This window comes from Tyto alba, unplaced genomic scaffold, assembly GCF_018691265.1.
Source record: "Tyto alba isolate M040663 unplaced genomic scaffold, T.alba_DEE_v4.0 Super-Scaffold_16, whole genome shotgun sequence".
Lineage (NCBI taxonomy): Eukaryota > Metazoa > Chordata > Aves > Strigiformes > Tytonidae > Tyto > Tyto alba.
This window is the reverse complement of record NW_024881278.1, coordinates 33055799-33083673: the sequence shown is the minus strand read 5'-3', so window position 1 is coordinate 33083673 and position 27875 is coordinate 33055799. Positions and strand designations below refer to the sequence as shown.

The following is a 27875-nucleotide window of genomic DNA, read 5'->3' as shown; positions in this document are numbered from 1 at the left end:
AAACGGGAAATTACAGGCTAGCACGGCTCGGTACTTCACGTAGATTTTATTGTGTTTTGGAGAAAATAGGGCACAGTCAGTCAGGTTACTCCAGCAGCAGGTAGTATGTTTAGGGGGTGCGGCCTGGTCTTTTTCTTTTCAGCTACTCAGCATGATTCTTAGCAGATTTTATGCTCTGAAGGGTAACTAAAACTATCAGCATCCACGGGGACATCTTTTCTTATTGGGATTCATGATGTTTTGGGGAAAATTCCTGGCTATATTCTGAAATTAAGAAGAGACATCCTGTGTTTTTGTGAAAATTCAGTAATATCTCCGCATCGTTTCCTAATATGAGTATCTGAAAATGTTCTCCGTAGACAAAATGTACTGCCAGTGTTAGAGAATATTTTCTTCGAAACGGAGCTTTTTATTTGCTGTAAATTTTGTCATACATCACCATCTCAAGTCTTTTTATGAACAACAATTCAGTGGTTTCGAGTGGAAAAATTTTTATTCTGGAAAGAGCTCTGGATTTGCACGAAAAAAAAAAAAAAAAAAAAAGAAAATCCGAATGGAGCTGCGATTGCTTTCACCAAGTACATTTAAAAAAAAAAAAAAACCAAACTGATGGTTGAAGATTAATCATCTGACAGTGAGGAGAGTGTTGCTTAAGGAAGGAACACAGACATGGTGCTTGTGAACGCCAGATTCAGACACTTCCATCTCAGTGTACTTCGCATCGCCTCCGTGCCGCGGCGTGCTGCTCCCAGCCTTGCGTCGGCACAAGGATCCTCCTGTTGCGTTACGGTTCTGGGAGCTAAGCTGGCTTTTCGATGAAAAACAACGGGCTGAGTTATTTTCCTAGCAAACGAGACCCTAGCAAAGTGTGTGCAACACCTAGGGCAGCGCCGGCAGAGCGAGGGCACGCGTGCTACGGCATGGGGGCAGGAAGAAGCAGCTGCAGAAGTGCTATAAATTGGAGTGGCTGCTGAAGACTTCCTTGGAAGTCGTGGGCTTACTTTCTACTTTTCTGCATCAGTTTTTAGCCAGTGCTTTTTCTCTGATGTCAGTGCAGTTATACATCTGTTTTCCAGAGGTGGAACTCCACTGACAAGCAAACGTGTTGTTTGGGGAGTCCCTCTGCCCGCAACTACCCGCAATTTCCCCTGCAATTAAAACCAAGAAACTCAGCTCCAAATTACCTTCTTGTCCGTTACAACCCCAGGTTGCCAATTTTACAATTGCTTATAGTCAGACCTAACATTAAAACTAGGAGTAGAAAAAAGCCCTGTAAAAACAAAACAGAGTCCATATTTCAATCATTAAAAAACAAAAGGAATCAAGGCTTTCCTTGATTTTGGATAGTCCGTAAATGTCTTGAGATAGTACCTGAAAGAAAATAAGCAAGAGAGTGAACCTGCATACACACAAGAAAACTGCAGTTTCAATACAGCTCAGCTGAGGAACTTTAAAACTCCTCCAAACTGCCTTGCTTTGCAACCTCTGTTGTGTTACTCTGCAAAGGAGCATTCCGAAACTATTTACCCCAGGTTGCTGAATTAAGTGAACGCCAATAATACTGTCAAGGTTCTGACAGATCTAAAGGAGAGACTTCAGGAATTCAGAGCAGGGGACCACATCTACGCCAAAGGGCTGCAGAGGCTGCAAGGGAACCCTGAGGAAAGGTTCACATTTAAAGGGGTTTTAACGCAGCAGAAGCAGTAATGTAACTCATGTCGGATGAAATGACTATCAGGCCCCCTTGACTGAACGTGGGCTCCAGCTGACTGCCTTACTTTCACCCGGTCACAGATAAGCTGATACACTTCTTGTACATAGTATTAAATTCCAGTTTTTTCTTGAATTTTGGCCCTGCTCCTCTGCCCCTCCCTGGCATTTCACAAACGGCACTCCAAGAGCGCGCAGCAGCGTATGGCAGGAAACGGTCTGATACCTGTGATGGTGATAAGCACGTGGCCCGATGCAGCAAAGCGTGAAAAAGGCAAAGGCGAAGGCTGGTAGGGACCAGGTTGCTATGGCAAAACCAAACCATTCCACAATTTCTCCAAAGTAGTTGGCTCCAGACACGTAGGTGAACAGTCCCCCTGCATTGGCAGACAAAACATGTGATTTTTACAGTCATCTTCTGCATATGGGAAGTTCTTTCCCATAAAGTCAGCAGCAGAATATTCTACCTTTCTTATTCAGAGCCCATTAACAGCAACCTAAACCCACTGACCTGAAGCCATGGGAGCCGTGCCAAAGGGGGATCTTGTACAAGACTCTTGTACAAGTACAGGAACCAAAGGTGATTCTAACCCCGAGGTTTTCAGCACTTTCACAATCATTTATTTTCCTTTGGAAAAGGACTTAAGAAAGACCATTATTAGATTTAAACTAAAATTATTAACAGTAGTTAATTCTCTTCAGGCTCTAAAAAATATTTTGCAACTCCATGACCTTTGGGAAACGCAAAATCTGGATCTCAGTTTTGCATCTTAGCTAACCACAACATCCACAGGAGGCAGGTAAGTATTGGAGGTGAGAAACTCTGGGGGAGAGATATTAGCATCCGTAACAAGCCAGCAGAAGGAGTTGACACCAAACCCAGGAAATTCCCAGGTCCTCATCCATATTGCTCTCCAGAGCTAGACATTTCCTACTTCAGCACTCTGCCTCACGGCCACTCTTCCTCATCAAGCCCCACCTTGAAGGAGACGGAAAGGAAATTCTGCACCTTGCATCCTTGGTGTTATTTTTTTTCCCCCTGAAGTTAACACTTGGACTCTCCCTTTTGCAGTAGAAGAAGTCCACTACTTCTTCTTCCTGGGCATGGAGAAGAATATTTCCTTCTCTGCAGATGCCCCTTACAAGGCTAAAATCCTCTTCCTATGTCCCACTTCTCTAAATTACCCCGTCCATCTCCTAAAACCTCTCCTCACAGCTCCTGTGCTCCAGACACTCTCGTTGCTTCTCACGGATTGTGTGCAGCCAGCTCACACTAGTCCCTGCAGCTCAGAGGGCACCTGGACCGAGTGCCTGTGCAATACTGGCATCTCTGCTATCACTGTCCCTTTTTTTGCTGTGAATTCCATCCAAAAACGTTATCTGTCCTGCTGCCCTGCTTTCCCCAAGGAGGTAAGGGATAAGAATATACCTTGAGGAATCTTGTAAGTGACTTCCCCGGGTTTCCTGAGCTGGCGCAGCAGGAGATCACTGTGAATGTTGATTCCCATTCCCAGCAAAAATAAGAGGAGACCTAAGAAACAAACAAGGAATGCATTGGAAAGGCAGCTCTGCCTAGTTATCCCTGCTCAAGCACGTATGTGAGGTTTATCTTTGGAGCAGGCAGGCAGGAGACCTAATAGTGAGGTGGGTGGAATCTTTTTTAAGCCAAAAGATGCTCTGCTGCTGAGAAGGCTACTGAGCAGGAGAAGCAGAGGTGACTGGTGACAGATAGCCCCGTATCTCTGTGCCAGTTGTGGGACCAGAGTCCCCTGGGATCCCCCGCGCTGTATGGCTTCAGCGTGGAGAGCAACGCGGGGCAGAGGGATGCCCATGCTGAGCACACTGTTTTGTTAATGAGACCGAAGCACTTTCAGCCGGTGTGGGAAAAAACCAAACCAAAACAAAACAAAACAAAATAAAACACCAAAAAGCTGAACTTGCCAGCTGGCCAAAGTCACCATTTGTTGAACATCAAGGAGGGATCAACTGACAGGAACACCAAGGGACGCTGCTGGCTAAGGGCAGCCAGCCACGGCTGTGGATGTTACTAGGGAGTATCGGCTGAGCTGCAGGCAGGTGCCACGACTCTCGTTTTACAGCTGGGGCAAGAGGAGCAATGGGAACATCAACTTCTCCAGCGCAGCAACGGAGCTGGGAAGGGAACCTACAGCTCAGCACAGCTCAGCCCATCGCCAGCGGGGCTGCTTGGACAAAGCTCCGGGCACGCGCGTGGAAGGATGCTGACGGCTTCTGGCCAGAACGATTCACTGGCCACGCTCCGCTTAGCCGAAGAGCTCGAGGCATTTGGTTGAGGAGCTCTGCAGGTGACGTGCCCTACATGTCGTGCCATGTTAAGACACTGAGAAAACCACCTCTGAAAAAGATTGGGAAGCAAGGTAAGAAATAGAGGTGGCGTGTGCCACGAAGTATAGAAAAAAGGCTGAGTGCTGATAAAACCGCAACACTTCCAGTAGCAACAGAGAGTTGCTAAGAGTCTGTAGAGGAAGAATATACTGTTTGTTTTTTATTTAATGTTTAAAGTACCACTAATGCTGATTTCCATTTTTTTTTTTTTTCATTGAACATATATGTTATTTATCATGCAAATTATGTGATGTGGCATTTTCTTCGTTGGGTACGGGAGCTCTTACTAAACGATGTCCAGGACTTTTAATATGTGATGCTGTCTGAAAACCCTTACTTGCATCCACAGTCTGAAACAGTGTACAGAAAGTACATTGGTTATTGTGTACTTGTCATATCCAAAACGTTTCTTCAGATCTCCAGGTTAATCTTCATTTCTATGTGTGCGGTTAAAAACATCCTCTGTGCGGCACCAAATGCGTAATGCCACCTAGCTGCTCTTGCTCGGTTATTCTCTCAGGGATTTCACAGAGTAAAATTCAGCTAGGCTATTAAGTTACAGAATATAAAGGAACCATATTAACGTACAACTAGACCATGCATGATCCCTAATCTTCTCATGTGCCCTACGCAAGAGGAAAGACCCCTTTGCCTCTAAAGCCTCATTTATGCTGGGATTTTGCCCTTCTTTTCTCTCTCGGTCAAAATAGCTACATCAAGTGCAAAGCTCCCTGGCAGGGAAGAGAGAGACACAGTTTGCACTTGCACACAGCTTCTGCTGGCGGGACACTTGTGGCTGAGCAAGGGCACGTCCCCACTCAGCCCAGGCCTGAGATAGATTGCATCTCCACAGCCCGTAGCAGCAAGAGGCTCTAGAGTGGTGTCAGTTAAACAAGGCTGGTGATTTGAGATTAACATATAACATCATACGCCTTCAAAGGTGGCTGCCTAGTGAAAAAAAAAAAAAAAAAAGTCACTGCACATTTATTTGTTTTATCTGGGCTAGCAGGCAGGTTTTATGCAGATTTCCATCGCAACTGATTTGACTCACATGTGCGGTGAAGATTAGCACATAATTCAAACACCTTACAAATTGCTTGGAGATTAGATCTTGGGAATCCTGCAGCTGTAATTACCTGATGTAAATCTGATGTCGGTGCACCAATCATTCGGATATTCAGCGCAGTAAATCAGGTAGTACCCCTGGAGGAAGCCGTTATAGACACAAAATAATGTGCCAAAGAAAAGCAATTGCAGTGGGAAAGGTCTGCCTCTAGTGAAGAAGGGGTAAATAAATGTCCTAAGGTGGATAAGAAAACAAAGTCAGCACATTACTCATGATAACATTGTATTTGCAATTTCTCTGCTGTTGGAAAAAAGCTTCAGCAAAACATGAAATACAAAAAAGGTCAATAAATCTAAAAAAAAATGGAAAACAACCGTAACCAACTAAGATCAGCAGGTAATGGGAACAAGAAACACTGCAGATAGCCACATTTTTCTGGTCTTTCAGGACTGAACACAAGGTGGGAAGCTAGAAATCTCCTCCAAAGTCACTGCCACCTCAGGAACGTCTCTCCGCCTTCCTTCTCCCTTGCTGGCAAAACGAGGAACTCGTGTCCACAAACAGCGTTTTTGGTTTAAGACCTTGGCCGCCCTTTTGCTGTAGTGCTGCAGAGGGCCAAGCAAAGGGTGCTGTGGAGGCACACAGACACGCTGATGCTCAACCCAAAGTGTTTTAGAGCAGGACCAGTTCCAATACTGATCCTCTAAACGAGCACTGCTATGCCACAAGCACTGTGCAGGAGCTTTGTGATGGAGAAGTGTCCTGGGTTGAGTGAGTGGTGGAGTTTTTTGGTGGCAGGGGAGGGGGCTATCGGGGCGGCCCCCTGTGAGAAGCTTCTCGAAGCTCCCCCAGCTCCACATCAGCTCCACCTCTGTTTGAAAACCGAGCCCATCAGCTGCGCCTCTGCGAGAACGTATTTAAGAAGGGACGTGGTGACGGGCAGTGGGACTGGTGAGGAGGAGTCGCTGCAGCTGCGTGAACACCAAGGGCAGTGGAGGAACGGAGGAAGAAAGGAGGGGGGAGGTGTGCCAGAGCAGAGACCCCCCTGTATCCTGTGTGGAGATGGCAGGGCGGCCCCCCCTGCCACCCATGGAGATCTACGGTGGAGCAGACACTGATTTATGGCCTATGGCTCCTGCTCGGAATAATCAAGGTGCTGTGCTCAAAGAAGGCCAGGGCCTCGTGGGAAGCAGCAGCCCCTGCTGCTGTAATTCAGCGCTGCGAGGATTGCAGCATGCGGGGGAGTCCCACGCCGGAGCAGCTCGGGAAGGGCTGCAGCCGTGGGAGGGAATCCAGTTGGAGGAAGTTAGTGACCCATGATGGAGCAGTGTGGGGAACGCTGCGGCCCGTGGGAGGGACTCATGTTAGAGAAAGTTTGTGGAGGACTGTCTCCTGTGACAGGGGGACCACGATGGAGCAGGGGGAAGAAGTTCCAGCAGCTCCCCCCACTGAAGATGAAGGAAGTGGCAGCACTGACTGCACCCCCCATTCCCTGCCCCTGCGCCCCTGGAGGAGGAGGTAGAGATATGGGGAGCAGAGCTGAGCCCGGGAAGAAGGGAGGGGTGGAGGGAAGGTGTTCTCAAGATGTGGCAATGCTTCTCACTGCCCTACTCTGTTAGGTGTTGTTAGTGTCTGTAATAAATGTATGTTCTTTTTTTCCTCCCCTAACGAGTGTGCCTCTTGCTCGTGACCATAAAGGGGGATTTTTTCCCCATCCCAGTCCTATCTCGAACCCCAAGCCTGGCTCTCTGTCCCTTCTCATTGCCGGAAGAGAAGGGAGAGAGAGATGCTGTGTGGTGGTTGGCTGCTGACCAGGCTCAAACCACGACAAGAAGGCATTTCTGATCCCACTAGAAGGACCGACACCTGAGCCCGTGCTGGCAGGTGGAATTGGCGGCGGTGCTGAGACCCCTCTCTCATCCCCTGCATATACACCCTGAGGTATAATCCCCTTTCCCAGCCTCTCCCACCCCACTCGGAGATCTCCGCTCATCTCCGACACGCAGCAGCTCTGTCCTGATCTGCTTGGACAACTCAACACAGAGGCAGAGCAATGCTGTTGGCTTCCTGGGGGAGCTGTCTGGCCTCCAGTGCCTGCCCCCCATCCAGGTTTTCAAACTTTTCTTTAAAATAAGAAGAGCTAAAAACCTGTTTAATATGCTAAACACCAGATTTCCAGGCAGCTCCAGCACCTAGGGCCTCCTCAGACAAAAGCTATGCTAACTCTAGCATTAACATGTGTAGGAGCAAATAATTTGTGCTTGCATAGTTTCAGTTTTCACATATATTTGATGCAGGTGGGTGTATCCCTCTTGACAATCCATATCATCCTTGGGAGAGCGAAATGGAAAAGTTATATTCATATTCATTAGGTATCTTCTTACCTGGCTGATTAAGTTCTGTATGTGGTAAAATCTACACTCTTAATTTCTTTCTTTCGCCCTCTTGGGCTTTGGATGGTGCTCGTCATACCAGTATATAAGCACTGTTGATAAGTAATCCACATCCCAGGTTGCCAATATCAATTTAAGCAAGCTGAGGCATAAAATGTCATAATATTATAAATCTAGATTAAATCATACTGAGTGTGTTTGAAAGTGAGTAAGCAGAGTACAAGCAACAACATGTTAAGGTATTCACTGCTTTCCAAAGCAAGGTAAGCCAGATTCCCAGCAATTAAGACAGATGTGATGCAGAAGTTCTAAATATTTCTAAATACAGTGAAACCGAAGAGGTATGGAAAATATTTGTCAGACAGTGGTATCACATGTGTCATATTTATTACGGTATGGAAAGGAAAGCTCTTTGGAGTAACGTTACCAATAATCACTAATTCAGCCCTTTGGAAATGGAATGCTGGAGTTACGATTAGGTGAGGCCAGCTTCAGCAATCTGACCTGCCTGTTGAAGTAATATTGACAAACCGGACCCGAACAGCTATAAGAAAAAGTGGGAAACTTGCAAATGGAAACTCGGAAAAAGTCGTATAGAAGAGAGAATTATATCAAACAACACAAAGTGGATTTAGGAGGGGAATTTATACAGCAGATTAGAGTGGGATATGCACTGTTTTATCCTCTGGTTATGTTTGAGAGTCTCTTCATTTTTACAGCTGGTGCAAACAGAAGTTTCTAGCACGAGCTGGCATTTCTCAGCTCCCAGCAAAGATGACTGTTGCTGTGGTGCTTTCCAGTGCTGCTGTTGCAGGGTGAAGGTTCCAGGCCCTTGAAGGGTGACTTGTCCTGCAGTAACAGGGAGGCAAAAATCAGCCGTAAACCTGCCTATCTACCATGGGATGCAGTGGATGCAGGACATAAAGAACCAGCTTGCAAAGTGTAAGTACAAGGGCAGGGGAGCCAGGAGGCATCAGCTATTTTGGTTTCGTTAAGGGAGTGAAACCCTGGCATTGCTGAAATCCTCTCTTATAGCAGTTTTGAAAATCCAAGTCAGGAATTAACCCACGAATTGTTGTTGTGCAACAACTTCTTCAAGGAAATCATCTGCTCGGGGCTGTAAATCCAGAGGCCAGGTCTGGTTCCTGGTAGCCAAACAATGCCCTAAGTCTTTGTTTTAATGCAGCACTTGTCAGCTTGTACTACATAGCTAGCTGAGGGTGCACAAACTACTCCTGATGGGTTTTGAAAAAGCAACTGACATAAAGCAGGGACATTCAGTAGGTTTAAATATTCCATGGAGAAGTCTGCGTCTCTGCTGGAATGATTTTGCAGTGTGAAAATCAAGGGGAGACCAAAGGCCACCATTTTAGAATAACAGAACAAAAACTGGCCTTTTGGATTTAGATCAATGACAAATTTGACCTTTTTCTTTCAGGCCGGTATTGCTGACTAATCATATTTGTGGATTGCACCCTGAAGTAATTTTAAACTTTCACTATTTTTGAGCTGTTACACTGATTCCCATTGAGTACTTATAGGAGAAGACTGTCAAGTTTATTGTCCATGTATAGGTAACACCAGGGCACAATCTGGCACCTAATTTTCCTGTGCCCAATTCAGAAGTTTTCCATTATCCCAGACTAGGTTTAAAACAAATGTAACCGTTAAAATGTCAGTTCCAAGCTGTAGGCAATCTTGTTCTCAGTTCAAAGGGTAAACAAAACAAAACACCCCAAAATACGTTCAAAAGTGAAACGAAGCATTTTAACTCTGCCTCATCGTGATGCCTACAGATGCCCTGGTGTCACAAACTGGGGTAGAGCCTCCTCACCTCTCATATTCCTCTCCTCAAACATCCTACCCCCAGATGCTTTGCCCTTCACCACTTATTCTTATGGACTCTGCAGCAGCCTAAAAAGCTCGACAAGCCAGGAATATTTAAACAAGGAGAGCAAGTAAGTTACTAGCAGCCACTTGTACTGCGTGGGGTGGACCGTGTCCCTTTTGCTAAGGTGTGCACAGTGAAGATACGCTCTGGCACATCTCCAGGAACAAAATCTGGGCTACAACCCAGGTCACACACACACACCCACGCCAGCAACGCCGGCCGGCGGGCGTGCCGGACCGGCCGTCAAGCCTCTGGCAGTACCCACTGCAGGTACAGGAGAGAGGGCAGATCTCCTGACTGCAGCTTTGCAGGTGTATCTCATCTCCTAAGGCAAGGGAGGCTGCAAATTCAGGAGCTAGCCAGCCCCCCCAGGGTGAGCAGGGGCTGTGTGTGCCCCCGGGGGTGACGGCCAGCTGCAGGGCACCTCTTCCTCGCCGGGGCGGGGGGCACGTCCCGTGCCCAATTCCTGCCCCACTGAGACTGTGTGGAACCATCGGGTAACTGAAATCACCTGCTGGCCCAAAGCCCTGTTTGTAAATTCATCTTAAATCGTTGTCTAGTGACTGCGGTGGGAGCAAGAGAACTCCCTTTTTATTTTAATCTCAGAGATTTACAGATCTAGCTATGACTTTCCAAAGCACATGCAGAAGATCCTACTTCCATGTTCCTCCAAAGGCCCTTGGGCAAACATTTGATAACTATAATATAAGGAACAAGGAAGATATATATATATATATATATATATATTTTACCGAAAAGTTTGCAATTCAGCTGTATAAAACAATAGTAAACCTGTCATGTCAGGACCATTTCTGAGTCTTGTGTCTAAAAAAATGTGCTCAGTCTACAATGCTTGGCCTGTTTGTGGCTTACTTATGAAATTCATCCAACCTGAAGCCTGTTCGTAGGGACACTCTTTGTGTTCTCTTAGTAGCAGGTTCAGGGTTGGATGAAGATTTCTGGCAGGAGCAGGCTCAACTTTCCTGGGGAAGAGATGCAGGCATGCATCTGATCAAGGGATGGGAGAAGGACTGAGGAAACCCTGAGGCAGATGGCACCATGCTTGGGTAGGCAGAGTTCTTGAGAAGAAGGGCAATGGAGAGCAGAAAGTCTGGGTAGCACTGATTTAAGGCAAAGACAGCAGAAATGTAGAAGGATTCAGTGGCAAAAGAAGAAGAGGAGTGGAAGAGACTGCCATACTGAACCATTGGGGCTGCTGAATTTGGACTAGAGATGAGAAATATTAGAGATAAAAAATAGCATACCATATTAGAACATCATTTATTGGGGAGATCTGTATAGCTGTGACCAAGACTTTTCATGACGCTGAAAGGAAGTAAGTTTGAATGCAACGAACAGAAATATCTCTTAGACGTAATCTAGAAATAACATAGAAGCAACAAGCTTGGTAGGACTGCGAGAAGAAGGGAGATAACCACTGGTCACGGACGCAGGCAGGCCCTTTAATAAAGAGAAGAAAAAGTCTAAAGGTTTGGAAGGCATACTCATTTTCATGTTTCAGAGGATAAAGTGTATTTCATTTAAGAGAGGCAGAAGGCAGTAGCTGCCCTGGGCAACTAACCACCATTTACTGCACTTTCTTTTGAAAGATCTGATCTTGGCTTCTTTCTGCCAAGACGGCGCGCTGACTGTGAAGGACCTCTGCTCTAATGCTGCACGGTAACTTCAGGGTTTCATAATGTCTCACAACTCATCTAACATTACACACAAACTGCATGAGTTAAAAATGATAAACTCCCTAGAATAGATAAGCTTCACACCAGCATTTACAAGCAAAGCTACAAAGTGATACTACCCCGGGAAGGCTGGCACCGTGAATGACAGCACTTGCGGAAGCCAACTTCATCGAAGACTGACAGTCAAATGGAATCAGAAATGGCACTTGACTTCTGGCCACACACGGTTAGACTTCAGGATGAATCTTTGGTGCTGGGTCGTTAAAACTCAGTTGCCTACAACTGCATTTGAATAAAGTGGGATTATAGGAAAAAATAGACAAATATTTGCAAAAGCACATGTATCTGATGTGAATGGCTAAAAATAAAATGCTGCTTCTATATTATTGTCAATCATTGCTGAAAAAGAACATGATGTATTTGATCTTGGATAAATTTAAAGAATCTGAGCTACATAATGCTTAGTCCCAACACTACAAACACCTAAAATCAGTCACTCTAATCATCCAACACTAGTCAGTAGTGCCTCACTGGTTGCTACAGATTTTAGGCATGCTATAGAGTTAGCAAAGTAAGAAGGACAAATACAGTTCAGGGATGAAACTGAGTCCTCTTCACATGACATACAGGAATTATTTGATGCGCTACACTTAATAAAATACAAGTGGTTGAAAAAAGGAAGGAAAAGGGAAGGGACAGGACCTAAGAATGGGTATTTGGTTTTAATTAGCATAGAAGAACTGTGTAGGCTTGGCTCCAAGGCAAAAATTTTTGCTCTTCTAAATTCATTACAACAGCAGGCAGGTTTCAAAAATGTTTTGCAAGTCTGTTTACAAATTACTTCCTTACTCCTCTTCTTCTTCAATTATTATTTCTGAAACTGTCACTGGAAAAATCTGGTATCTTCCAGTAATTACCAGCACAGAGTTAGAACCAACAAAGGAGAATTCCTCCCTGCCACTGGTAAAAAAGGCATTGAAACGTGAAAAGCACTGATCTTTTCTACTGGCTTTAGCCCGTATAGGAACAAAACCCTATACCTCAATTATTATGCATTTTCTAAAGGGAAACTCAGAACAGAAGCGTTGGGTTTGCTGCATTTACAAGCCGTATCAGCTAAGTCATAAACTAGCATATTTGTTTCGTAAATGTTTCCATTTTGGTGTATAAGCACCAAATAGGTTTTAAATACCCCTAATTACAAAATACTATTTTATTTATATTTGTTATTAGCTAACCACTTATTCCTTTCTTTTTGTTTGTGATGTGGAAAGGAGATGTGAATGAGAGCTGAAATAAACATTGGGAAAAACTGACTGAATGCCCATAACCAAAGGCGACTGAAGCAAGGGCCGAGAACCAGCAGTTAATATCTTTCTCACCACCACCTGCCAAACTGGGCAAATTCATTGGAAAGATGAGGATTTGTTTTTAAAACATTTTGTTCTTTCCCAGCCAAAGAAAGCAAGTGAAGCTAACAGAGCAAAGGAAATACGTCCTCTGTACAGATCCCCGCTGAAACCAGTACCATCCCACGCAGAGCCCCGGTTTGTCTTCAGACACGACTCAACCAAGTTGAGTCCAGGATGAATGGTACGATTGACCTTTTGTCTAAAAAGCAAAACAATAATACTTGTGACAGCCTACTTGGCTGGGAGTGCTATATACCTACACCAGCAGGAGGCAGGACTCATTTCTATGTTTAACTGGGGTAATCTTGTTTTCTTCAAACAGGCTTGTTGAGTTAAGGAGTTGACAAATATTGGATATATTATAGGAGAGAGATGGTGGCAGCAGAAGATCTTGACCCATGTCTTGACCCGAGTAAGATTTTTTACACTGTCTCACATGTCAGTCTTACAAGTAACGTGGGGTGTCATCGTTTAGAGGATGTTATTTTAAATGGGTGCAAAATTGATTGATAAATGATATCAAGGCATAGTCAACAACTGCTCACCATCAAACTAGAAGGATATTTTGAGAGAGGTTCTGCAAAAGACTTTTCTGGTGCTACTCAGGGTGGTTTTTTCATTAATGATATGCCTCTGGGTTAAAAAAATAACAGTCCTGATGTTTGCGGTTGGCACAACTCTGGGAGATGCTGAGCACACCACAAGTGAGGGCTAGAGTTTACAATAATCTTGAAATATTGGTTTCATCGTTTTTATACAGTAGATTTGATTCAATAAAGACAATGGCAAAATACTACACAAGGGTAAGACTGACCAAATGTAAAAGACAAGCTGGGGAAGAGGCTGGATAGTAGAGGAAGTGCTGGTAGGTAGCAAACTGAGCATGAGCGAATGATGCCAGGCTGTTATGAAAAAGGAGAATGTCAAAATGTAATGTGGGAACGGGAGTGCTGTTGGAGACACCTGAAGTAATTATTCCTCTTTGCGTGGTGTTAATAGGAACTTAAATTATACTGTGTCCAGCTGAACCCTGCACTTCATAAAAAACAAGGACAAAGTGGAAGCAGCCCAGAAAAAAACAACTGTAGTGTAGGAAATGCAACATGCAGAAAAACTGAAGGACTCAGGGTTGTTTAGGCTAACTAAGAGAAAACCTGTAGAAAACATTATAATAATGTACAACTGTATAAAGAGTTGCTTCAAAGAAGAAAGAAGTAAATCATTCTCCTTATCTACCAGGAACATGGTAAGAAGTAAGAGGCCAGAACAGCTGTATAGAAAATGCAGCTTTGGCATTAGGGAAGGACAGAGATGCACTGGAACATACTAGCTGAAGGGTTGGAGGAACCTCCATCAATGGCAGTTGTTAAGGACAGGCCAGACAAAAGCCCATCATGAATGAGAAGAAAATTTGAGGACTATATGTGGCCAGCAAGTGTCTGGGAGTGCGAACTTGGAGCTGTCTTGGCGCGAGAGAGGCTCTGACAAGAATCTGAGGCACAGGGACAAGATCTGGAATCAGCTAAGCAAAAAAACGAGCACAAGCAAAACCTTTTGCTCAGGCTGCAGACTGAACTCAATGCCAGGCTAGTTATCTCAGCTGAAACCCTAACTAAACTTGGTCCAGATTTATACTTGTATGAGGATTAGAGGACACAACAAGGGTCAACGCAACTAAATGGATTGTGGTGACAACAAATGTGCAGATCTCACAGTGCTTCATAATTACCTCTACTACTTGTTAGTATCTAAAGGGCAGCAGTACTTCGAGGTTATGAGACTGTCTGTTGTTTTATCTAAGCAGCGGTGTGTCAAAGGCGTAGCTAGCCAAAGCATGTATTTCAGCAAGGTATCTCACTCTTTTCGTCTCCAGAAATAACCACTTGATATTTATGAAGACAGATCACTTTGTTCCAATTGCCAAACTGTGGGAGTCTGCCAAAAGCATGAAACGTGTGCCAGAGTAACTTAACTAGACACTACACTATGTACTTCAAAAAGCTCACTGCTTCACTGGAGCACAGAGTTCAAAGAGTTCACTGAGGCTGAGAGTGTAGGCGGAACAAAAGGATGCATCTACATGAAAAATGGCACAAAATCGAAGGATGCACAAATCTGTGCTCTTACAACCGCATTTATTAGAGAAAATGCAATTATTTTCCATAAGTGGTTCACATAGGGATGAAAAATGACCAAAGGAAGCCAAACATCTGGTAAGCTATCCCTCTCCAAAGCTAAACCTTGGTCAGACTTTATTCGACCAACATACACAAGACTCTAGAGTTGCAACTAGAGTTGCAAGGCACATTGCTAGCAGTCTTTAAAACACTCTTAACTGACTTTTTCCACTCTAGTAATTCCTTCTTTTCCTCTTTCATGCCTAAACCCTTGCTCTGACTCCATTTTGCCCTTCCAGCCTTCCTTTGTCCTTTCTTTGTCCTTCCTTCTTCATATTCTTGCCTCCTTTATCGCTCTTCATGTGCTTTTCCTCCAATTAGTTGTCCCTCTCACTGCCCTACCATTGCACTCTGCCTCTCTTTCACTGTAGGTCTTTCACCTTTGTCTCTCTCCCTTTGCAGTTACGACTGTGTATCTTTAGCAAGAGGATTGCTCCTCTTGGGCTTCCTAACAGGTCTTTGTTCCCTCTGCATCGGCTTTTCTGGATCGTGTAGCTGGAAGGGACTCAGCAGTGACACAGGATTTGCATGGTTTATATCGACCTCTATGTGAAAATGCATCACACTTCCTATACTATTTAATTCTACATTCCGTTGGCTTCGCACTGCCTCCATAGTGTCACGTTTCAACAAACTGCAAACTCTTTTGTGTAACTGGGACATACAACAGCCTTGATCTACACAGCTGCTGCAACAGAAGCTGGCTGTTTGTTCCAGAGCACCGCTGGGCACTCCTGGACACGAGGGGAGGCGCAGACCTCCTGACTTTCCTCTCTCCCAAGTGCCCGTGCCGTTGGTCTGTGCAAGGGAAGAGCAGGCCAGGTACCTGGTGGCAGAGAGTTTCCAGGGCCAGTCTCTAGCTGGGGAGCATGTCCACCCTTGGGGGGGGGTCTGCGAGCATCTGTCCAGAACCAGAGGCAGCACGCTCACCGTCAGCCCACGCAGCCGTGTCTGGCAGGGGGGGTGTCACAGAGCAGGAGCGATGCTTTGGGGCCGCAGGGCACTGCGATACGCCCCTAAGGAAGTGGGGTGCATGAGGTGACAGCCAGCTGCAGAAGTCTCACACCCTCAGCGCACGAGGCTCGGCACATTTGCAATGTTTATTCTGCTACACGGAGTCGTTCGAGATTGTAAGCTATGGGTAGCTGTAAAAATAAAATAAAAACAAACCCGTGAGAAAACTGAGGTTGTAAACTAAAGCGGTTTCTCTCCAGCTCTGTTTTACAGGTGCTCCTGTCAAAACCAGTTCTAAGTCCTGCCTCTGCTGAGAGTGCTTCTTTCACCGTGCAGCAGGGTAATGGTAGAAGGATTTTTGACTGTTTCACCACAGTCCACAGAGTTCAGAAATGCATCACGGGGTCATCTTCTTTCTTATTTGTTATTATGCAAAGAAATGTTCTAAGAAACTCTAAGATTCAGCAATAGACCTCTGCAACAGTTTAGGCCTGTTGTCTGTTGGGAAAGCCTTCTTCATAACCAAAATGGCCAGAAACACTGCATACATTTTTTTCTAAAATGGGCAAAAATGTTAAAGCTGAAAATTATAACCTATAAATCCTTAGGCTCACATTTTGAAGAATATCGGTTGAAATGTCTTACATCTGGAAAGGCAGTAATCCAAATTTCTTCTGAACCCATATAATCTCATGGCATCCATGGTGATACACACACACACAGAGAACAAAATTTGAAATGGTCAGGTCAAGTCCTGTGTTTATGCTCACATTGGAATGATCAGAAGACTTAATAGCATCTTTTTTGCCTAAGGAAGACCACTACCGTGGGCTGACTCTGAGTCACAGTCATCTTTGCTCCTCTCAAAATGTGACAGAAGCTTTCCTAACACTGAAAGTTGTAAGTGAAACACTTAATGCATAGAAAGTGTTAGTATTAAAGTGTCTCTTGATACCTAGATACTACCCTCTCACATCACCTCCTTCTCCCTTCCATTCCTTCTCACTCCTGCCCCACCTTCTGCCCTAGCTGTTTTTAACAATTCTTCTACTTGTCCCTTCCTGTGCCACTCCCTTTTACCTGACCTTTTCATCTCTTCTAGCCCTCACTGTAAGCCTCACAGTGTTTTTTCTTTCTCTGCATTCAAGACAACTTGTATTTTCCTAATCCATACTGCCAGCCCTCCAGCTAGGAGACCACTTCTTCCCTGTTGAGTACCCTACCAGACAGAAATGTCTGAAAAGTTCTGCTCTGCCCTTACAGTCCCAGCCTGGACGATATTTGGCTGGACAGGGAGACTCTGAAGATGTCAGCTGACAAACTTTATGTTCGGACAAATATAAAGGCATGTCTCAGAAACAACTCTGCCAAGTTTAAATTGCTTTTCCGGGAACAGCCAGAGACGCATATCTATGCTTTAGCAACCTTAACCCAGGCCAAGTTTGAAAACATGAATGCTTTAATGATTTTTTTTTTTTAAAAAAAAAAAAAAATGGTTCTAAAGAGAAGCAAATAAACACAAAAATCTCAGTAACGAAATTTAAATGCAACTTTTTTTCCTGTCCTTCATTGTTCTCAGCAGCGGCAAAAGTTTTATAGATGCATATGCACTGTCCTGCCCCAGGTGTGTGACAGGAGTCACTGGAAGGTCTGCTAGGACCACGCTGTCCAGGGGTATTTCCATGTGCATCTCTAGTAGGAGACCAAGCCAATGTGACTAGACTGCTTTGAGTAGCCCAGCTAGCTTATTCAGAGCTCTCTTTAGCCCTCCTGCCCCACACCAAACGATGACGTGAAGTCCTAGCTCAAGGGGATTTGGCTTTTTAGGAAAGCCGCCCAGCCCATCCTCACCAGCGCGTCAAAATGCTGCAGGTCATCACTCCGCCCCAGGGTCTGCTCCAGCAGAGTCCCGCCGGAGAACTGATCTGTTCCTTAACGGGAAAACCCTGTGAGGCAAACCCTCTTTCTCTAGCAGACACCACATCTCTTTGCAGACAACTTCGATACAGTGACATTTTCCAAAGACATTTCTGGGAGGCAGTCTCCCAGCACATAAAGCGTTGGATTAAGTTGGTGAACTCTAGCAGAATTATAAGCAAAACGGTATCTTACAGATGTCAAAAGTTGACTGTGGGTGCTGCTACTCTATTACATGTTCATAAAGAATAATTAGGCAGGAGGAGGTCAAAACCAATCTCCTTCAAATGTGGCCTTTTTTCATTGCTATTGCAGGTAACATTTTGAGGTGTTTTTTCTAGGAATGGCGAAACTTTCTGCCCATCCTTACGTATTAATATGGTAGCAATTGATGTTTCAAAGCTTCACAGCTAGATAAAGTTTAGCTGAGTCTTAAAATTAATTTGGATCTATTGAGAAAAAGACATATTTTTCTTCTTATCAGTTGACTTTTCCCATCTTCCTGCGCTGAATATTTTAACCCGGTTTTAGTATTATTATTTTTTTTTACTAAATAATTTCATTCCTAGTGTTGTACATATGAGATATCGCAAAAATAATTACAATGTCAGCTGATTGGTCAGCAAGGATTAACACAGCTTGTATGTTCAGAGGGGTGTAGATGTACATTCATTTAATTATTTGACCAAACTCGGTAAGGATCACCCTACTGATCAATTCACCCGCCACGTTCAAATCAACATCTAGAGGGAGAGATGGACACTTCAAGGTGTAAAACTTACCCTGATTTATAGTCTGGAAGTATTTATTTGTCATAATTCTTCCTGACCAAAATTACTTTAATTTTGAAGGCGATACCAAGACCAAGGGAAATAGGTGCAGTGTCTAGGATGGACATTTGTTTATAATCATACTACTAGGAGGTTATTTCATAAATTTTTATTCTTAAGTGAGTTCCCCAAAACTGGGAAATTACCTAATTTTATAAGCTTTTGAGTACAAAAAGGGGCTTGTGGATATTTGTCCTTTTGTCAAACTATATTTATTGGCCCAGTAAAAAAGTCCTACCTCTTCCCATAATGGCTGCCTCTCTTACGATGAGAAATCCAAAAAATGGACTTGTGGACCTTGAAAGAGCAAGGTCCATAACAAATTTCCCACTGCACATATGGAATGAACCTTAATGCTTTTCCCTTGCTTTTTATTTCCTACTTAAGAGAGCAGCCCCAATAAGGAAATACTACTGCCATCCCATGAGTAAAACGAGTAAGTTCTTTGTTTGGTAAAAGCATTATTAAGTAACAACATTTACTGAAACTCCGGTATATAATTTAATCTTTTTTCTCTCTATCTTAGTATAGCCCATTATAACCCTACATTTCCAGTATCAACAGCAGGAATCTGGTAATGCAAATCCAGTTCTTCACATCCTCATCAGTCTTATCAAAGATCAGTGGAGCTCAGTGCTTAGAATGTATCTTCAATAAATAAGGCTTTAAACTCCCAGGATACCAAGTGTTGTAATGCCCTCACTGTGCCCAAACCTCACACAGGTGAGATCAGAGGGGCCCGCTTGTGCCTTGGTGACAACCTCATGTCCAGGACTTCGGGTCTCTGCCCTGGGACTCCAACCTGAACAGCTCTCTGCAGAGCAGCTGGCACTGAGCACCCACCAAGCTTTTGCTGATTTATCAGCGACAGGCAAATAGGAGCGACACAGAAGTTTCAGAGGAAACATGGATGCCCCTTTAGCCATGGCTCTGCTCTGGGGCAGAGATGGAATGAAGAGAAAAAAACTTCTGTGACCTGCTCTGCATGTCCTGTGCTTGCCTTTGTTTCTGGAGGAAGGAACAGACATTCCGTGTACGGACCTCAGGCCAGCGGGCTGGCTGCGAGACAGCATATGTCACCTGTAATAAACTGTAATACTGTGCAGCATACAACATCTCTTGAACAACCAGATTAGGAAATTACAGCCTAGGTGGCATAGTAGCAGCAGCGGGCATGATAAGGAGCAGGAGCACGGCACACAATAATGCCTATCTGGGAAGAAAACCTGGAATACCTGAAAAATAGAATACCTGAAAAGCCATAAAGGATTATAAAGCTGCCTGGTAATGACAAAATAGCACAAATGAATTGACATCAGATAGAAACATACTGTTAACAGGCATGTTGTCTTGAAGAGAACTGAAGAAAGATAAATCGGAAGAAATTCTTCCAGTCTAAGAGATAAAAGGATAAATCATGTGGGTACACTTTGGGCTGGGCAAAAACTATAGGTTTCTGTAATGTTAGCCCACTTTCCAAGGAGAAGGGAATGTACAGATAGGATTACTTGTGCTAACAGTTAGGAAGGCAGTCTGCTAGTATTCTATTTTAAGAGTATAATTAGGAAGGTATTTAATAATGCTAGAGGAGACTGCAAAGAAACAAACTCCATACCAGCACTGGGTACACGAGCATTTTACACTTCTGTGGCAAAGCATGCAAGGAGATATTTTTGTTGATCATGCATACATTAATTTGAGGAACCAAGGTAAAAATAGCAATGATTTGGTTTTTTCTTTGAAGAAATTAGGTATGACCATTACTGAAACTCCCTGGGATGAGTTGACAAAAGGTTAAACTCGCCAACTGGGGAGCAAGGAACGCATGAGAGAGGCAGAGCGAATGGCCAGCCTCTGTTAGGGATATCACTGCCAGATCTAGAGTTACTGGTAAGTCCAACCAGCAGGAGAGAGGACAGAAAGGTATTCCTGTGTAGCTGGTTAAAGCCCAAAGGACTCTGGTTAGGGTCTACTGCACAGCTGCAAGGTGAAGCAAAACAGAGAACAGGATTTGTTACTTGTCAAATACCTGCATGTTGTGTATTGGGAGCTTAATGATAAAGGCTTCATAAGCCAATAATAAAAATGTCTTTAGTTATAGACCCTTAATGATGGTGACTTTCTAAGACAAAAGGATAAAATAACTATTTCTATGAGGAAAAAAAAAAAACTCTCTGGATTGAATCTGGTGGTTATTATAGGGTTTGATTATATACACTATTAGCAAGGAGAGTACCACTTGGAAATAGAGAGATACACATCAAACTTAACCTAATCTCTCTGTTTATTCACTTCATGTTTCAAAAACCATAACTAAAACTCCTTATGAACTAACACAAAATACCTCTACAAATTCTGAGCAAATTAATTTATAATTGACTTACTCATCTGGGGCCTGCATCCGTTCCCATTTCTCTGGAGGCCTGAGCTGCTTCTCTCATTGATCACAAGTAGGCACACCTACGTGAAAAAATGACCGGCATCTCCGGGTCGATGCTGCACCTGCCTGCCCAACCGGGCAGTGCAGGTGGGCTTAAAAAGGGATTGCATGAGCCACATTCTGCAGAGCCTGGGACAAGGGAGAGCCTTTTTCTTTCTCCCCCCCAACTTAGTTTTGGAGAGAGAGGAACTGGCCAAAATGAGTGTAAAAAACTTACACAGGGATATTGTTTCAAAAGCTCCCGGTTCCCATTCTTTTGCGACGAAAAGCTGCTTTCCCTGATCTTTTAGAAAGACGCCCATTTGTAGAAAACCAAGTACAGGCACACCAAATGGGTTACCCACATCTGAAGGGGTTTGGAGCTCAGCTGTGTCCGAAAGAGCAGCCTACTTAATGTCTGTCAGCTTCACCTGAGAAATGAAACCAGCATTTTTTTTTTTTTTTAATATACGCTAACAGAGAAGATGATTATGGTTTTGATGGAAACAAAGTCGCAAGAGAAGATGATGATTAACTAGATGCAACTCAAAGGGTTATTTGAAACTGAACCATCTCTTTAAATTGCTGATGTCTCAGCTACTACAGGCAGCAGAGTGGAGGGCACATGCAGCACCCTGTCTTTTACACCAGCGTATTCAGGATTAGCTCTGTCGGTCGGTGAGAAGAGGCCTTGCCCCCCTGCCCCTGTGCACAGTGGCATCTTCTCTGCTCCCTCACCACTCTTTCTCACTTCTAAGAGAAATGCAGCATTAAGGTTTATATGGAATTTGATTGCTATGACTTCCTCTCATCATCTCATGTTTTGTTTCCCATCTTTGGTTTTTGAGGGCTTCAGCTGGCATTCTCACTGCGCTCCTTAACCAGCACAGCCCCTCTAGCAGGAAAGGCTCTATTACAGACTACTTTTCAAAGCAAAACACTTCGTAAGTCATTTATCATAAGAAGTGTTCCTGTACATGCATCTTATGCCACTCATCATTTTGAGCCCACAGCCAGCTTCTCAGAGAGATTGCACATACAGATGACAGACTTGGCATTCAGTGCTTTGCTCACTTCCTTCCTCCTTTCCTCTGCCTCCCAACCCCGTCCGTTTTGGAGGCCTTACTATCACAGGTCCTACCTTATGAAAGTGAAAAAGCTATAAGCTTATCCCAAACAGATGTGATAAATTCAGATTTTTACAGGATGATTGCCTCAGCAACACGGCGCCTTTGGATTTGATCAAATTCACACCATGCTGTGGTAATAAAGTGCACGTCGAGAGATGAAGAGCTGGCTAAGGACAGCAGACCAAGAGGCAGGAGGTGGGACTGGGAGTTCCTCCCTTCCCTTTCCTCCCCTCAGCAGCAGCAGCAGCCTGCCTTTAACCCTTCACGAAAGCTTCTTGGAACCCATAGGAAGAGGGAGGCTGCTGCCTAGCGGTGGCAGAGGAAGATGGAGAGGGAACGGCTGTCATGGATCGCCAAAGGCGGCAGGACTGCTGCTCCTGGGCCAAGGCGGGGAAGGGGGGAGGTCTGGCTCCATCCACCTCCTTTTTGCATCCCCTCCGGCAGAAAATCTTTGTATTGGACTGTGCTGGGGTGGGGGGAGATGTTGGCTCTTTGGGCAGCGGGTGGTAGCCAGATGGCCATCTCTTTTCTCTTGCAGCAGTGGGGCTGGACGGGAGCACATCACCTGCCAGACCCGGCTCACGGGGCTCTGCTGGGCAAGCAGAGACATCCTACAAAGTCCTTGTGCATGAGGAGCCGTCAGCATGGATCCAGGGAGTTTCCAGGAGAGGATCAGAGTGGTCCTTACGACACTCCAGCACATTCCTCAACGGCCTGACAATAAAGACAAAATTACCACTGATAAAGCTGGCACATGGCACCAATTCCAGACAACCGGTGAATATCAATGTGGGTAGGACAGCATGACCGAGCACTAAGCCCATACAGAAAAGTTACTTTAAAAATCAAAGAAATATAACCATACAAACACAAACCATTCCTAAGGCATGGTACCTTGTAACCTTGTGGTTACAATTGTGGCTGCACCAGCTCCAGCATGCTCAAAGTAGCCTGGGAACACAAGGCTTCCTAGTGTGGCTCCAAACCAAAAAGCACTCTTCCGATCTGTAAGCATGGGAGTAGCAGATGGGAACAGGAAGGTGATGTTGTTGTCTCCAGATATGCCTCTAGAATGTTGGCACTGTATTCTACATCCAACAACGATGGCTTCGTTTTAAAATGGATATTGAAAAAGAGAGGAGGGAAAAAAGCCACAGAAATTATCTGAGGTCTGAGGGAAAAAAATGTCTTGCATTGAGGGCCTCCAGCTGTGGTTCAGTGACATTATAAATCTGGTTTAGGATACCTCAGATCAGACAAAAAATGTTGCAGCTTCTTGACACCATGTCCAAAAGCAGGACAAATTAATTTTGCTGGTTTAAACCTGTTCCTAAATTTATGAAAAGGTAATTTTATCCTGACCAGCTATCACGTGTCTGCACCACTCTAATTCTGTGTCAGATCGGGTAATGTCTGTTCCCTTGTAGCTGGCACAAATCCACCATAAAAACATAAATTTACCATAAACACCACATCATGTGCGGTAGCTAATTCATCAGAAATATGATCATGTGCTGCTATATTATCTGGATCACACTGGTGCAGATGGAGGACTTGACAGCTCTGTAACAAGCAGATTGAAAAGATGATCTGATTACTGTGTAAGAGATAACATGGGAAGAAAATACTAAAGAATACTAAGGAGTGCTTTAAATTAGCACAGAGTGAGAAACAGCACCACTGGGAGAAAATCAAGGCCAGTCAAATTCAAGCAAGACATTTTAAAGATGTTTAAGTGATAGTAAAAATAGTTCAGAAGGCAACACTACCAAAGAAAACAGTGGATTCTCCATAGCAAACAACGGATTCTGCATCTTCTGGGGTTTTCAGATCAAGACTTGAAGTTACCCCAAAATACATGCTTCAGCCAAGCACAAGCTACTGGGGCAGCACAGCTGGTCATAACATATCGGAAGGCAGAAGAGCTAGCATAGCGGTCCTTTCAAAATCTATGTTTCTCCATTATTTACTACATTCTCCTGCTGAGCATACCTCTAATCAAAACTTCCCTTCTGCGTGTTTTGTATAACAGATAAGATAAAATTAGGAATGATAAAAGCCTCCCTGTGGAGAGAAAGAAGTCACTAAATTATGCAACAATATATAAAGAAATTTTTCCCTGTTTCATACAAACATAAAGGAATGCTTAAATACAGGTGTCAGATGATCGGTAGTAAAGGTAGGAGCAGATTGACAAAATATATTTATAATTAAAAGTGGGACAGCTTTATTCACTTCAGAATTTTCAAGTCAGAAAAACTGCAGAGGGCTACATCCATGAAGTCAACGGAATTTTATTACTGATCAATTGTGTATTTTACTCATTGTACTTGCAGTCAAGTTGAATCACGCAAGGCTTTAAAACTGTTGTTACATTATTTCTAGTAAAGATAAAAAATTGAAAAAAAAATACCCTGATCAAGTCTGGCTGTTACAGCAAAGTACAGAACCTCTTTTCAAATATCAATGCCCATGAAACGCTCTAACTCAGTGTGACCAGTACCTGCTGCTCCTGACCCCTGGTAACAGGGTTAGCATAACCGATGCCATTTTAGAAGGCAAACAGCCATAATACGCAAGCACACTGATCGTGTATCTCACACACACCCCCTCAGCTTCTTTCTACCCCCCTTTCCAACACTGCCCTGACGCTTTGCCCGCCAGGATGTGATGGCACACGTTATGGAACAGGGAAATGCGACAGCACGTGAGAAAATCCGGCGGCTGCAAGTGGGCTTAGACGGGAACTGCTGCTGGAGGGCCAACCCCGTGATCCCCCGGCAGTCAGGGACGCCTCCACCACCATCATCAGCTTCTTCCGAGGACCGAGTGACTCACGTTCTTTTAGGTAACGCCTGAGTCTAGATCACAGTTATTGTATCACACGCTGATTATTAAGATTTGACCCGATCTGCAGCGGGTCCAGGTGACTAAAAAGTCTAGGTATATAAAAATTCTAGATAATAAGAAAGCTACACAAGTTAAGACAAATTCTGTTTAATCGTAAGCTATGGTAATTGCTAAAAACTCTGTGTAACAATAAGCTATGCTACCTGCTAGAAACTGTAGATAACAAGAAACTATGCTGAGTGTGAAAATTTTTTTATGTAATAATAAAGCTCTGATTATAACCACAACCCTGTGGCCGCTGGTCATTCTAGCAAGGATCCCTCACAGAACCTGCGGGTCCCCATAGCATCAGGTGACACCCAGAAAAACTCCTCATTTGAGATTTTTCTTGCTCTTTCACATAACAATAGAGCACTGATATTTAATACAACATTTCAAATATTGATTCAGTAGAATCTCAGAGTAGCTTGCATGAGAAGCTGAACACTGTAAGAATAAAACTGGAGTAGCATGCAGTATTAGAAACAAAATTGTTTGTTATACAGACTTGATTAAAAAGAGGGATTTTATTTCTACAAAGGAAAAAGTATACTCCAGCCACAGATGAGAAGACCCCCAAATTATTTGAGAAAGAAAATGTATGAAAACACAGGGCTTCTGCCTAAATCTAGCAGTAAAGTTGAAAAAGAAGCCACTGACTCAAAAGATGTGTGCATACCAGTAGGGTAACAGTTCTTTAAGTTGTCTAATGGTACTCGTTGATGTCTGTGTTTCTGAAATTATGAGAAATTTTTGAGAATAACAGAATGCATTACATCAAATTTACTATGACTATACATAATTAACACATCTAGCTTTCTGGGAGCCAAATATGTTATACGTAGTGTCCTCCGGCTGACTCAGTGCAGCAAAGAAAAAACAATGTTAGTGATAATGAATGTATATCTGACATAGTGTTTTAGCACTTTAAACCATTCTCTGTTTTAAATTTTCCTACAACAGCCTAGAGTTCCTATCCCTAAACTGTCTGTAGAGTTAGTGCTGCTGGGTTTTTGACATACTGATTTTGCTTGAGTTGCAACTAATAATTTCTGATCAATTATTACATGAATGTTTCCTATTTCTAGGAAGCAAATTAAAAAACAGAAATAGGCACTGGGCTAAAAAGTGGCAAACCAAGTCATGAAAAGTTTTGCCTCACAAGTTATGTAGCTCTTTACAATGTAATGGCGTAATGTTGTCACATGCACTTGCCACTTGTGAAAAGCCAGGTTTTTTCATAACAGAGAAACAAAAGTCAAATTCCTCATGAAAGAACTCCACAGAAAATGGAAGTGGAGCAGAAGATAAAACACACTTGGCTCAATCTGTCAGAACCAAGTCCCACCAGGTGACAACTGTTGACCTATGTCTCTTCAAAGTTATCACCAACAGTGGGTCAAAACTCTCTATTTTCTCTCAGCTCCTGATTAGTAAATACATAATTAATTAAACTTACAGAATTCACTGACATCTGGTATGACAAAGTTTCTCACAGTAAGAGGGAAGGGAAGGGAAGGGGAAGGGAAGGGAAGGGAAGAGGAAAGGGGAAGGGGAAAGGGGAAGGGGAAAGGGGAAGGGGAAAGGGAAGGGGAAAGGGAAGGGGAAAGGGAAGGGGAAAGGGAAGGGGAAAGGGAAGGGGAAGGGGAAGGGGAAGGGGAAGGGGAAGGGGAAGGGGAAGGGGAAGGGAGCAAAAATAAAAAAGAAGAACAAGCAAATCAATTGGCACTTTGGTAGTGAAGTGGGAATGGCAAGCATAAAGAACCAGCCTGTGTGTTGTGGTACAGAAAGCCTGCGGAGACCTTGTCTTCCCCTGTGCCAGGCGCCCAGCAACGCGGCTCGTTCAGCCCTTGCTCTCTCCCTGCTGTAGCGGTTTTGCCTTCGTGCTCCGCTCACGCGTGGGCCCGCGGCTCGCTCCGGCGGCCGGCGCCGCACGTGCTGCGCTTCCCCTGCCCGCAATAAGCACCTCGCACGTTCTTTTACACAATATTGCGAAAACCTCGTACCTTTTTTTTTTTTTTTTTTTTGTTTCCTAAGATAAAAATCCGAAGCGTACATCCTCTCCCCTCCTTCAAGCACCCCAGTACCACCTGCTCCCCCCCGCCCCGCGGCGGCCAGGACGGGGGAAGAGATGCCGGCCCGCCCGGCTCCTGCGTTCCCAGCAAAGAAGCCCGGCGCCGCGGGCCAGCTGCTCCCTCGCCCTCCCACTCGCCAACCCCTTCCCTCGCGGGACCAAACAGCGGCGCTGCGCCCCAGACCTGCTCCTGCTCCCACTCCCGACGCTTCCCTCCTTTTTTTTTTTTTTTTGATCTTTTCCCTGCGCTGGTCGCGGGGAGGAGGACCGAGGCTCCTCGGTCGCGGGGAGGAGGACCGCGGGGGGGGGTGTGTGTGGGAAGGAGCAGCGGCAGCCCTGCGCGGCGGCGGCGGTACCTGTAGAAGTAATGCCAGCAGAAGAGGCAGCAGAGGAGGCGGCAGCCGAGCGGTTCGAGGCGGGGAGGGCTGCGCAGCGCCAGCAGCAGCGCGGGCACCAGGAAGGAGGGCAGCTCCTGCAGGAACCAGGCGCAGCGCGCCGGCAGCCGGCCCCGCGGCCCGCACAGCCGCTCCTCGTGTTTCCCGTAGCGGGACGGCACCCGGAGATACAGCGAGAGCTGCAGCAGCGCCAGCGCGCCCAGCAGCGAGCTGAGGGCCAGCACCAGGCTGGGGATGCACTGCATGCTCGGGGGGGGGGGGGGGGGGCGGGGGAAAAGGGGTGGGGGGACGGGGAAGGAGGGCGGGGGGGGAGGGTGGGGGGAACGGGACACACGGACGGGCAGCGAGGCAAACAGCCCTCGGCCGCCCGTCGGTCCCGGCTTTATTAGAGCCACGGCGGTCACCCCGCCCCGCCGCGCTGCCTCCCATCGCCCGGGCTCGTCAGAAGGCGCAGCCCCCCCCCCCCCCCCCCCGCCTTTCCCCCCCCTTCGCCGGCGCGGGCGAGGCGCCTCAGCCCGCCCTGAGGGGAGCTGCCCCCCGCGGGGCCCGCGCCGGTG

The 27875-nt window shown here is 45.1% G+C and overlaps 1 protein-coding gene across 3 annotated transcripts; it reads right to left on the bottom strand.

Annotated features, from left to right (window-relative positions):
- Positions 1-27: 27 nt before the first annotated feature.
- SRD5A2 (steroid 5 alpha-reductase 2) lies at positions 28-27732 on the bottom strand. 3 transcript variants are annotated; one of them, XM_042789824.1, is made up of 5 exons: positions 27280-27732; positions 5211-5374; positions 3140-3241; positions 1937-2087; positions 28-808 (listed from the first exon to the last, which is right to left on the bottom strand). In XM_042789824.1, exons 1-5 carry the CDS (start codon positions 27561-27563, stop codon positions 625-627), a joined length of 885 nt encoding a protein of 294 aa, XP_042645758.1. In that variant the 5' UTR covers positions 27564-27732; the 3' UTR covers positions 28-624. The 3 variants fall into 3 exon arrangements, with proteins under 3 accessions (XP_042645758.1, XP_042645759.1, XP_042645757.1); XM_042789825.1 differs by having other exon boundaries at positions 699-1371; positions 27280-27707; XM_042789823.1 differs by having other exon boundaries at positions 699-1270; positions 27280-27594.
- Positions 27733-27875: the final 143 nt, after the last annotated feature.